Genomic DNA, 13,008 nt, shown 5'->3' with positions numbered 1-13,008 from the left:
TCTATCTTCCTACCTACCTTTCTACCTTCCTTCCTTCATGCGCTCCTTCCTACCTTCCTTCCTTCCTGCCCTCCTTTCTACCAACCTACCTTCCTTCCTACTTACCCATCTACCTACTTACCTTCCTTCCTACCTTTCTGCCTTCCTTCCTTCTACCAATCTCCCTACCTATCTTCCTTCCCTCCTACCTACCTGCCTACCTACCTACTTACCTACCCACATACCTTCCTTCATTCCTTCCTTCCTGCATACAAACCTACCTTTCTACCTTCCTTCTTTCCTGCCCTCCCTCCTACCAACATACCTTCCTTTCTACCTATCTATCTACCTACTTAGCTACTTATCTACCTACCTACCTACCTTTCTGCCTTCCATCCTTCCTACTTATCTGTCGGTCTGTCTGTCTCACTCGCCTTTTCTTCTCTTTCAGGTGTTTTGGTGCAGCTTTTTGCCATTGCCACCCTAGTGGAGGCTGCAGGCATGGCGGCTTGACGCCCCCATAGCCCCGCCCCTCCGACAGAGGAAGGCTGCAGTGCTCTGTGTCATGCCCCCTCACACACACACCCCTGGGGGCATCGGCCTGCCCCCACCCGGCTCCACCACCCACCACCTGGCCAGACCAGGTGAGTCGACAAAAGCAGTTGAGAGTGATGGGAAGAAGAGGAGGGAAAAGTGCTCTGTTCATGCTCAACTGCTGCTCTATTTTATTTCCATCTACTGGTCTCCTAACTACACATGAAAGGAGGAGCGCTGTCTGTTTTGACAGCTGCTAATGTTAGCATGCCCAGACACACACACACACACGCACACAAAGGGTGAGGGCACTGAGCTTGCTGTGGCCATGTGCCAAGTCCTCCAGTGAAATGCCACATTACTGTATGTATTAATACAGCCAGCAGTCTGTGGAAACAAAACAATGTGGGTAGAGAATGATGGGGAATGATGGAGACCTGCAGGTTATTTGTCTGCCTTTTCTTTCTTTTCCTTTCTATTTTACCATCTTCGCCTCCCTATTCTGTTCTTTTCCCCCCTCACACTCTTCTGTTCTTGTCCCTAATCTTTACTTTAATATCTCACTATCCCTTTATTTCCCCGTTTTACCTGTCTCTTCTTCCCTTGTCCTCTTATTTTCTGCCCACTCACCCCCCCACCCCCCCCACCCCCCCGCTCACAATCTCTCTCTCTTTCCCCCGTCTTATACCATGGGTACACTCAGTCAAAACAAAAATCCGTCGGAAGTTGGGTGGCATAGCAACAGATACGACAGCTCTGTGCATTTCTCAGTGCGTGTGTGTGTGTTTGTATGCGTGTGTGTGGTGGATTAGACAGTGGAGTGGATAGATCCTACTCTCTGAGATTCCAGGCACTTCCTCAGCTAATAGGCAAACATGAAAGCTCCTTTTTTCTGCATTCGTTCTCTCTATTGTTGTAGAGCTAATATATGACACAAGCGTGCGCACATGAACACATGCTGCGATCCCTGCAGGAAATAAATGGCTTTACACAGACAAGCAAAAAAAGCAACCATAAAAAAGGGGGATCTTTGTCTTCCTGTTGGAGAGGTATTATTGTTCCAGAGGTGTCTGGCAAAAACGCCCCCACAGACTGCTGTGTAGCACCGAAGACACTAAATAACAGGGCAACACTATCTGTCAGACCCTCCACACACCCACACAGCACCTCAGAGTCGATAGATATACCTCCCTTTGGGCCCTCCATCTCCATCCCACCGCCTCATACCTCTTCCTGTCTCTCCACCTGTCCTCTACCTTTTCTTCATCCTCCCATCCATCTCTGCATTAAATTCACTTCAATCTAACTGCATTATCTGTCTCAGTTTCCCCTCTCTTAGTGCATTTCATGAAGCTTTATCAACATAAATATTGCATTAACAGTACTGCTGAAGCCTTTTAGGAATACGAATTGAAAATGTTCTCTGCTAGTCATTAAAAAATGTTCCGTCTCTTCCATGCAATTATGTTCTTGGCATGAATGTAACACAATATTGCCAGAAGAGTCTCTCTCATTCAGTTCTGTTCAATATTCTTTTTTGACACAAAATGTGCATGATCAATACTGCCAAGCATTTCTGTTCGAACAGGTGTTTTCTCTGCCTCTCTCCTTTGCTTTTTCACTGTCTCTCTGTATTTTTCTCACAAAGCTTGAAAGCTCTCTGATCTCTGATATTACTCTTCAAGGCCCTCGCATGCTGCCTCACACACACAAACAACACACTGAGTCATTGGAAGATGCATATAATAGGAGTAGAAAGGGTTAGGCATCCCATCAAATCAGAGCCAAAGAATACGTCAGATCAATACAGTACAGAGAATGGCAGAGTTCAAACCATCAAGGATGCGTTTTCATTCTAATGCCGATGAAGTTCATTTAGAAATCGGATTCGACAGACAGAGAGGACAAAAAAAAGATGCTTTCCCATCCAGTATTTTTCTACTATTGTGCAAACTTTTGATGTGTTGCAAAAATCAAAGGTGTGCTTTCATCAGCAGGGCAAAAGCAAAAGCTCCCTGAGTGACACAAAACAGATCAACAAGAAAAATGGAGGAAGAAGTGCTAGTATTCTTCAGTGTCAGCCAGCGCTGGCCATATTTTCAACTAATGGCCGTAAAAGTATGATGAAACGTTGTAACCTACATGAGGCAGAAGGTGATATTACATTTTTGAAAGGTTGTGGAAGATGCTTTATGGGTGTTTTGGAGGGTTAGGGTTCTGGCTCAAAATAGTTTTTGTTGCGCCAAACGATCAATAAATGCATTTCCATCACAGTTTACTGCAAAATTTCTTTGTCACTAAAACATGCATATTTGTGAAGTGGTATTACAATTGGTAGATGCTTTTATAATCGAGGACAATGTCTACGTTCGCAGAAGAGATTCTCATTTTAATTCAAGTACTCTTCATTTATGCAAAATTCAAAAACAAAGGGAGACTGATGCAAGATAGTGATACTCTAGATCAGTCCCATGTCACTAATATTAACATCTTTTGGCTTGACAGGTTGTGAAAATAGATGCTGAAAAAGAAACAACGATGACAGGCTTAAAGGAGCTTAAAAGTGACATAACACCAGAGGAAAACACAATAAGAGCATTAATAAAAGTGCAAAGCAGGGGGCGAGAATACGAAATGTGAGTGACAGAGAGAGTGAGACAGAGGAAGTGAGAAAAAAGGAGATGGAAACAGTGGGGAGTGGGAGAGGAGGAGGAAGCGAGATGCGAGATCAAAGAGGCGTAGTGAAAGAGGGAAGGCGGCGAGGAAAAGAAAGGATGAAGGAGGAGAGGCAAGAGAGGAGAACAGAGAGGTCTATGAGCGACACAGAGACCATATGGTGCCTCCGGGCCTCCACGATCCCAGCAGACTGTCTCATCTGACACAACACACACACACACATTTGCACACAAGCGGTCGTGAATTCATTCCTATTCACACATAAACACACACTTATCTGATCGTACTGTGTGTGTATGTGTTTATGCACCTTGTTGGAATCCCAGACTAAACCGGCAGATTAACTGACCACATAATCAAAAGAGTGACGGAGAAAGCAACAGAGAGAGAGAGGGAAAGGAGAGAGGGAAAACACTGACTGTGGTTAAAACTATTTGTTTGGAATAGAGCCATGATACAGTGACTTAGGTTGTAGCATTATGCTTGGAGTACAGCTCTAATACAGTGCAGTGACTAAGCGAGTAGCAGAAGTTTTGGAACAGCGCCACAGCAGAGCAACACACTTAAAACTAACTTTGTGTCTGCCTGCAGCAGCTATTAGGCTGTTAAACTGATTGGATGCATTACCTCTTTAAAGCGACAGCTAACCCCAAAATCAAAAGTGCACATTTTACCTCTTACCTGTAGTGCTATTTATCAGTCTAGATTGTTTTGGTGTGAGTTGCAGAGTGTTGGAGATATCGGCCGTAGAGATGTCTGCCTGTGTCCATCTACTGCTAGCTCACCTAGCACCACTGAGCTAGCTAACGGTACATCTCAGCCGAGGAAGACTCCATTAATGTTTACATCTCACATGTCACGAGCAAGAGCCTCTCATCCATGACTAGATGCACACTGGTCAACTCTGAGAGGGCACCAACAAGGAATGTCAATGTATTGCTGGGTGGTTAGTAGCTGGTGGCACTTCTCAACCCTGCTGGGATGTTGGGTTTGGCATGAAGCCACACATGCGTGACAGTGTGTGTGTGTGTGTGTGTGTGTGTGTTTGTGTGTGTGCGGCATTAGGTATGAAGTGGAGCGTGATCCTTGGTGTTACATGAGACTTGGAGTTAAATAGAAACTGGAGTGGCAGCTTGTTGGCAAACTATCCGAAGCATCTGACAAATTCAAGTATGTAATCAATAGCCATTTTAATGTAATTGAAAGTTATTTTGAGTGGTACGGATCACAGGACACCCACATTAATTCCGCCAAGAGTCAGCTTTTAAACAGTAAGGTCTCTCCATTGAGGGACGACTTGAACATTTTGAATTTTACTTTATCATTTTTAACCCAGTTGCCAGAATAAACATCTGCATTGTAGGTTTCTACAAACCACTGATATGCTACATTTGTACATTTTATATGTTCATGTGTAGCGGATATGTTGAAACTTTACATTTCAATTTTTAATTTTATGCTGTGACAATGCTGTGGTTAATGTGTGGTTAGTGTTAAGCATACACACACAAAATAACACTTGGTTAAGGTTAACAAACATCATGTTTTGGCTTAAAATACCCAGTTTGGTCACTGCAAACACAGCTGATAATACCATAAACTCTCCTTAAAAGATACCTCGATTTGTCACAAAAACATATCTAGAAATGTCTTGACATACTGTTAAAAAATAGTTGGTTTTATCCAAAAAAAAGACCCACTTTCATTGTTTGTTGGTTTTGATCAGTGGTCTGCTGCTTTATGCTGCTTGGCAGTCATCTCGTCTTGATGTCACGCCATCGACCATGCCCTCCTCCCGCTGACGAGAAACTCATCTTACATAATCTGACTTGTGTCACTTTAGAAATGTTGATATGATACGTATGAAACGAACAAAATAATACATGTGGTTTGCAGAAACGTTCAATGACAGCATTTCATTCTGGCTGACTGGGCTGTAATTTTTCACCACAAGCTACAACCCATCACAAATTTATTTCTGTCCTCTTCCCTGCAACAGTTTATAGTATTGATATTTCTAGGAATACAGAAATATAATCTCCTATCTGGAGAGGCTTTGACCCCTGACCTCCTGAGTGGTGGTGGCTTGTAATGTTTATGATCTAGGACTTTACGTTTAGTTTGATGTGGTGATTTTCGTCAGCTTGGCTATGAGCTCCATGTAGGAATTAGATGATTGCTAACTCTGAGGTGACCTTGAACTAGTGCCAGCTGGGCACGACGCATGCATAAACGTGCATGCACATGTCTGCAAGCAGGTTTATTTCCCCATCCCTTTTGACCACAGTTTAGTTTGGTGCAGGTACAACAGGAATGTGCCAAATGAAACACACAAATATGTGGCACTGGCCCACTTTCAAAGGACATTGGCAGGGATAAATCTGGATAATCCTCTGCACCACAAACAGCCCCACTCCAGTTCAGCACTTGCCGAGCGACACTGATATCGTATTACACTCAAAGCAAGTTCGGTATGGATCCAGCATGAGGCTGATAAGCTAGCAAGGCCCACTCCTGAGAAAAAACAGAACTTTACCCAGCGAGTAATCATAGAAAATGGCTGATAATGGTCCCGGATAATATAAGCCATCAGAGATGTGCTCGATTTGTCTTTGTGAACACTCCACAAGCCTGTGAAAAGGGCATCCAATTAGCAAGATAAGAGATCTCAAGCACTGTACAACCAAGTCTAATATTAGGATTAGAGCTACTACTTCACCTCGATCATTCTGTCTGTCTATAAAAATTGTGGTTTACAGCACAGACAACATAACCAACTAAAAACTCAGGAAACAATGACATTAAAAACCACAACATGACGGCTGTCTCTCACATACTGTGCGTATGTGTGTGTGCTTTGGATCAATACCACCCGTCTATCCATCCCATCTGAGGGATGAGTGGGCATACATTACGACTTGTCACACATCCAATGCAGAATCTATTCTATTCTAGTCGCATTGATGCCGATGTGACATCAAAAAGCCAAGCGCCCTTCATTTTCTCTCCAAATTCTGAATGTATTCAGCCTTGGACCGAGGCCCAGTTGAGTGGTCAGTAGGAAGCAATGCTACATCCATCAAAGACATGGTGTTACAGCGAAATATTCAGCTGGGGATTTGCTAAAAATGGCCTCAGATTTTGCTTCACTGATAACTTGTTTTCCATCACCTCTTTTCCCTTTGTTCTCATCCTTTTATCTCTCCCTCTTTCTGTCTTACCTGTCACTCCCGCTAATTAATAGCCACTATCCCGGAAACAATGTCACTATGTGTCATACTCTCCCATGGGCCATGTTTTTGTGCGTGTGAGCGCACGTGTCACAACAAATTGATACAGATAGCATGAATTAGAGAGGCAGATCAGTCTACATTTTACCCACTCTCACCCCTCCAAGTCAAAATAATGATTCTGTCTTACCGATGCAGAATTCATCATGGGAGTAATGGACACAGTGGAGACAGAGAGAGACAGTAGGTAGGAGAGAAATGGAGGATGAGAGAAGGAGAAAAAGTAAACAGAGATGGGAGAAAGACAGAAATACTGGAAGTAATCCCACAGGGGCTGAGAATACAGGATACAAAAAAAAAACAAGATTTTGGAGAAAGAGAAAGAGTCTCTCCTCTCCTCTCATCACACTGTCAGCAGGAGTGCAGCCTAAACCCCTGCACCCTGTTCCTGCTTATCCTCAACTGCTGTACGTGTGTGTCAGCGTGTGTGTGTGTGTGTATGTGCATGACCATGACTTCCTGTGTGTGAGTAAGCGATTAAGTGCCCGAGAGTCAGGCAGAAAGGTTGCGTGTGTGAGAGAAAAGAGATAATGTGGGTTAAATGATTGGATTTGATGTGAACCACAAACTTCTCTCCCTATGCCTTCTCTTCCTTTTTTTTACCACTGTCTATAGCACTTGGTTGCTACGGTAACACGGCATTACCTAGTCAGTGTTGAAATAATGCGGTTGTACTGCAGGGACCTTGATATGAGTGTTGTGTATTCTTTGATAGCTCTTATTCTGAGCCTCAGACAGTAAAGCCATGCGTATGGTGAGACAGCAGACTGTATAAAGGGATTCAAACATACACTAAATCCAAGGCGAGTACACTGCGTGCACACGCTGCGCACACGCTGCCTGGCTATTTTCCATCTGCTAACTAAATGAGGTCTCGGGTTACGGTGGAGATCAGACATCTAACAGCCTCTGACAAATTACACAGACACTGTTGTGGCAGAAGGACAGGCCACACAGTGTGTAAATAGTGTGTGTGTGAGTGTGTGAGATAGTACAGATGGGAGGTTACACATCAGATATGACAAGTTATAATTCTTAGGATACTCATAACTGTCTCTGTTAGTCAAACAGGGGAAGGCATTATCATATTATCATGTATCCATCATGTCTCTTATCATCACTTACAGACCTAGCAAGTTTTGTATCATCACTCTGATAAAACCAAACTGGATCCTTGCAACTGATATTTAACACACACAATATATATGAAGGATAATATTAATATATGATATATGCTGTCAATATTATCCTAGCATTATTGCTACTACTGAAGGCACTAGTTGATCTGGGGGAAGACCAGCTGGTGTGCAGGTCCCTTTTTTTTCATTATGCTTTATTGTATTTGTGACATTTTGATTGATACTGACCCTAAAATATGCCAAATGCCAAAGTAGAAGCTGATTAATTATCTTTACTGGTGATTAGATCTGAATCATTTGGTCAATAGAAACTCAGAAAATAGTGAAAAATTCTTATCACAATTTTCTTAAAGGAACAGTGCGTAAGATTTAGGGGATTTAGTGGCATCTAGCAGTGAGGATTGCAGATTGCAACCAGCTGAAATTTTTACTGGAAGCTGAGTTATCTGCATAAGTCTCTAACTCGCCAAAACAAATGGACCAAGTGATGAAAACCAGTAAAAAAAAACTCTGAATTAAGCAGTTTCACGTTACAAATCAGTGTTTCTTTGATGCTGTTCGGCTCGTTGGAGATGGTCCACTCGCCCAGTACCTGCTGTTATGTGCTCAGCTTTTTTCACTAATAATTTCAGATTTGGATGTTCAGGAGATTTTTACCGGGAGTCGAATTATCCGCAGAGGTCTCTTCCTCTCAAAAACAAACACACCCATTGATTTAAACTGGTAAAAACGCTTAACAAAGCAGTTTTACGTTTAAAAAAAAAACGTTTTTTCCAAAGCTGCTCATCACAGAGGGGCATCTTATATGGTGGCTGATGTAAAAACACCAAAACACGAATGGCCCTATCTAGAGCCAGTGTTTGGTTCGCAAAGTTGCGGACGACTTCTGTGGACGAGTACCTGCACTCTATGTAGATATAAACTGCTCATTATAAGGTAACGAAAACACAATGATGCTTATTTTCAGGTGATTATACACTAAAGAAAACATCCTTATATTATATTCCATTTCTGCCAATATATATCACTAAATCCTACACACTGGACCTTTAAACCCGAGGTGCTGTTGACAGTAATTTACACTGAGTGTATTCAGGGATCATTATCCTAATGTGAGTAAAGGCATATTGTAACGTATCAGGTAATGTAGCTGAGGTTGGGAGTCAAGAGTCAAATCGAAACTCTTTAAATCCTGCACAAAGGACTGTGTGAAACATTAAAGAGTTAAGAAATACAGGCGAGTCAGTCTGTTGCCTGGAGGACAGCTGGTCATTCTAGTAATAAGAGAGCAGCAAGTCTGTCGCTTGCATGGAAAACAGCTTGGTCCCTGGTAACATGCAACTAAGCTCAGTAACGGAGGTGCCTGCGGTGATGACATCATGGCTGGGTCCGGTGTCACCCAGGGGCCCCTGGATATAAACTTACAGACAGCTGAGGCCCCAGAGTTGTCAAGCAGTGTTGCCTAGGAGACGCTGTGAAACATCACCACATTTACAGGAGTCATATGACGCCTCATATGCTCGTGAAGGTGGCAAACGGTAAAAATAACACACTGACAGTGTCTGTGTAGATTTGTGTGTGTGTGTCAGCATAACACCATAATCCTGAAACTTTGTACAGATGGAGAAACTAAAGAGAAAGTACTGCGAGACGCAGAAGTCACTGAACATAGCCACACACACACACACACACACACACACAGAAATGATCATTTAAACATACACTGACTACGACCTGTGTCATTTGCGTCCTTTTACAACTCGTGCACAGTTACAGTGCCAGTTAGCATGGCGAAAAGAAAGAAGGGCTGTTGGAAGCCTCAACAGATCTGCCAAATGGGCAATAACTAGCTCTAATAGCTAATAGCTCTAATCTTCATTAATTCGATTAAAGCTGGGGTAGGCAGTTTTATTGCTGTTGTTGTAGCATTGGGTAAAAATCCCCAACTTTTCAGCATATTGTTATTCAAGTGGTCCAAGAAAACATAAGACTTCTGTGCCTCTTCTTGGTCGTCTTTTCAGGCTAAGAAAACCTAGCCTGTGAGAGGGCATTCCTATTTGCTGTTCTATGAAGATGTGTGAGTTGGTCCCTTCAGATGGCAAAAGCCTGAATCAATGGCAGACAATCCTGTTGAGAAAGTTGCTATTCTAGCATTAGCAACACCTGCCTACAATGCAAAGCAAACCCAAAAAGGAAGATGGACTTATCAAAAAGAGAGTCTGACAATAAACGCAATAAACACATGTCAGCATCGACAAAGCCTTTCAGAGGAGAAAAAATGTTGCTTATTGTTTAGCCTTCTGCTAACCAAAACCAAAGGCTCCCGGCTGTGGCTAATTCCAGTTAGTGTTTGTGTCATTAACTAGAGCCTCGAATCACGTTTGCTGTGTCACAATTCAGGGGCTGCAGCCTTTGAAGGATCTGGCCTTCGCTGTCTACGTCGGCCCTGTCCTTTGAAGACGGCATCAGCCAAACTGAACCGTCTCTGAAATGGGATGGTCTGGTCTGCGGAGGATTTCCTGGTTGCATCACCAGTTGTTCTCGCCCCGACCCGTTCCTGTAACCTTGCAACCAGCTGTGCTTGACGAAAGAAGCTAACTAGCAACTTCAGTTAGCATTGCTAACGTCACGTATGTTAGTTCCTTTTTTTGAACAAAAATTTTAGGTTTGAAGGCCTCTTGTGTTTTATAACATTTGTATTGTTAGCTATTCAAGTGAGTCGAAACCCAGTACTTACGTTTAAAAGTGTAATCTGCCGCCACTACTGTCAGTGTGTAAAACGCCATAATGAAAACCACCCAATTGTCACCAGCGCGCAATACATCTTGGGATAGGCCGGGCCACGAAGGATTCATCGTTTCCATCCTTTAAATTCTGGGAAAGAAGGCTGCATTTCTTGGCCGCATTTGAAGGAACCTTTGAAATGGGACGGCTTTGTTTGCGCCGATGTGACGCAATCCGTCTTCAAATGCAGCCTTCGAAGGCTGCAGCCCCTGAATTGAGACACAGTTAATGTGTCATCTTTAAGGGCTTTTCAGGCCCAAAAGTTGGCAAAGAAAACAGGACAGGAATTCTCATAGAATTGCCGCTATATAATGACATCGCGATCACAATCACGAAGATAATGACTAGTACTCATACTTGCTACTGTGTAAAGTGTGTGCATATGCCTGTATTTGTCTAGTGGAAGGGGCTTAGAACAGAGAGGGGAGAGCTGCAGGACATGGCTGTATTTTCAAATGCTGGTGGGTTTTTTTCTTTTCTTTTCCAGACAACTGCATACCCCAGCTTTAATGTGCAATTTGGATGTAACAAAAGAGGTTTAAAATATTTAATTATCAAGAAAACAAGCTAAAATGATATTTTTCCTTGCAAATAATATAAAAATATTTTATAAAACTCAATAAATGAGACCAAAAAAAGCAAATCAATATTGCCTAATCTTTGATTAATGTAAATTTTTCACAAGTGTCACTTATGAGAACTAGTTGGGGGTGTTGGGAGTTTACTGGGCAACACTGCTCCAAGAGTTGCCTCAGAAGTCTTGCTTCAATCAAACAGGAACATCGTGTTGCATTTTAATGCTGTGTCTCAGTCTGTTTCCCATCGCTGAAAGCATTGCCAGCCTACATTCGCCCAAAATGTCAGCACTTTTACGGTATGTGTTTGGGGATTCTTATAAAAGATTCAGTCTGAAGTCTGTTTGGACTGAATTAAACTGCGCAGAACCACTTAAACTTATTTGGACTGAACCTCCCTATCTTCCTCTGACTGTGGCTGCTGAATTTTTTCCTTCTGGTTTGGCTGCATGGAGCGCTACAGCAGAGAGGATTTGGAGCAGCTAAAATAAGCCAAAACAACAACCACCTCCTCCACGAGAGCAGCTAAAACCACTCATAAATGTTGGAAGATAGGCTTCCGCACCGAGGCAGGGCGGGAGGGGGTTGAGGGGGAGTTTTAGCGTACAGTAAAAGAGGGGTTCAGGTGTGGAGAGAGGAACGAAGGAGTGGGGGAAAAAGAGAATACCTTTGCAAAATAAAGCCCATATTGCAGCTGAGAGAGATGAAAGGTGCACAAAGATGACCGCAATTTGGAATTTGATGTGATATGAGGCAGAAGTAGTGAAACATACAGTTTTTCTCTTTCACTCTCTCTCAGTTGTATAACAGCGCTTCTACCTCCAAGCTACATTGTCCTCACAAATCTCCTGCACGACTGTACCTTTTCAAACCTGCTCTAGGAAACTCACAGCCACTGTGTGGCAAAATCCTTCCAGATTCCTTTCTGAGCTGCTGCCGTGAAAGATTGGCCCTCTGAAGCATTTCCAACACAAAGTAAGATGGCACGGGACGCTTCAGAATACCTCAGAAACTCTCCCTTCATCCATTTATGAAGTGGCATTAATTTTCCCAGAGATTAGGATTATACTGCCGGATGGAGCGGAGATGATAATGGGTACGGGAACAGGAGAAAGGTCACACACTGATCTCTCTTACTTACAAGGCCACTGTCTTTACTTCCTGAACCTTTTTGGTTCACATTACAAAATGGGGCAGTGTCCTGGCAGAGAGAGGTCATGTTCCGTCTGGCAGGTAAAAGCTCTGTGAGGAGGGATGCTATTTTGAGACCATTGTGAGAGTGTATTCAGACCCATACAATGGAGTTTCCAGACATTTCAACAAAGTGTAGTAAGTGTAAATGAGAGAATGAAAATCTAATGAATCTCTAATATTAATTCTCCTCTCAGACTAGGGCTGTGCAACATGTCAATATTGTATCGATATCATAATATGAGATGAAATATTATCTTGGATTTTGGAGACCATGATATCCTAAGTTGTCTTTTCTTGGCTTTAAAGACTGCCTTACAGTAAAGTGATGTAATGTATATATTGATATATTGATTTGGAGATATTTGGTCAAATATATTTGAGCCCTAACCCAGCCATTTTGAATTTGCACTTGGGTTGTGGGGCAAATGGGGAAAATGTGTTAAAAACTGCAGTTCCAATCCCCACAGACCCCAATGTCAAAATGTCCAAATTTACATCAGAAATAAACATGTTTTGGTTTCTATAGCTAATTTCAACCTTTATTACAACTGTTCAAGGGGTGAATTTTTATATAACTCACTTGTTTACATTTTATTAAGGCTTAAAGTTATGCATAATTAGCAGCATGGCAACACTGAGTGACATGCTGTCTGTGAGGCGTGAGTCAGATGCAACCCTATCTCCTCTACAGCTCTAGCTTCTTGTCAAAATATGAGCACTTCGGGCTCCAAAAGTCCATTATGGCGAGGGCCAAATGCCAAGTAGAGGCTTCAACAGGAGAGTCCACAAACCAATAGGTAACATTTCGGTGACTATGTCCATTATTTTTTAGTCTAT

The 13,008-nt window shown here is 42.6% G+C and overlaps 2 protein-coding genes across 3 annotated transcripts in view; one reads left to right on the top strand and one right to left on the bottom strand.

Moving 5' to 3' along the window:
- The window catches only part of cacna2d4a (calcium channel, voltage-dependent, alpha 2/delta subunit 4a), a 151,747-nt gene that overhangs the window by 74,701 nt on the left and 64,038 nt on the right, over positions 1 to 13,008 (bottom strand). The window lies entirely within an intron of this gene.
- lrtm2a (leucine rich repeat transmembrane protein 2a) overlaps positions 1 to 13,008 on the top strand; it is a 35,730-nt gene that overhangs the window by 12,591 nt on the left and 10,131 nt on the right. The window contains exon 2 of the mRNA XM_033614503.2: positions 431 to 623. Coding sequence (XP_033470394.1) covers positions 545 to 623 — 79 coding nt within the window. The 5' untranslated portion in view covers positions 431 to 544. The remainder of the gene's footprint in view (positions 1 to 430; positions 624 to 13,008) is intronic.

This window comes from Epinephelus lanceolatus, chromosome 23, assembly GCF_041903045.1.
Source record: "Epinephelus lanceolatus isolate andai-2023 chromosome 23, ASM4190304v1, whole genome shotgun sequence".
Taxonomy (NCBI): Eukaryota; Metazoa; Chordata; class Actinopteri; order Perciformes; family Serranidae; genus Epinephelus; species Epinephelus lanceolatus.
The sequence above is the reverse complement of the archived record's forward strand: the minus strand, read 5'-3'. Positions and strand labels throughout refer to the sequence as shown.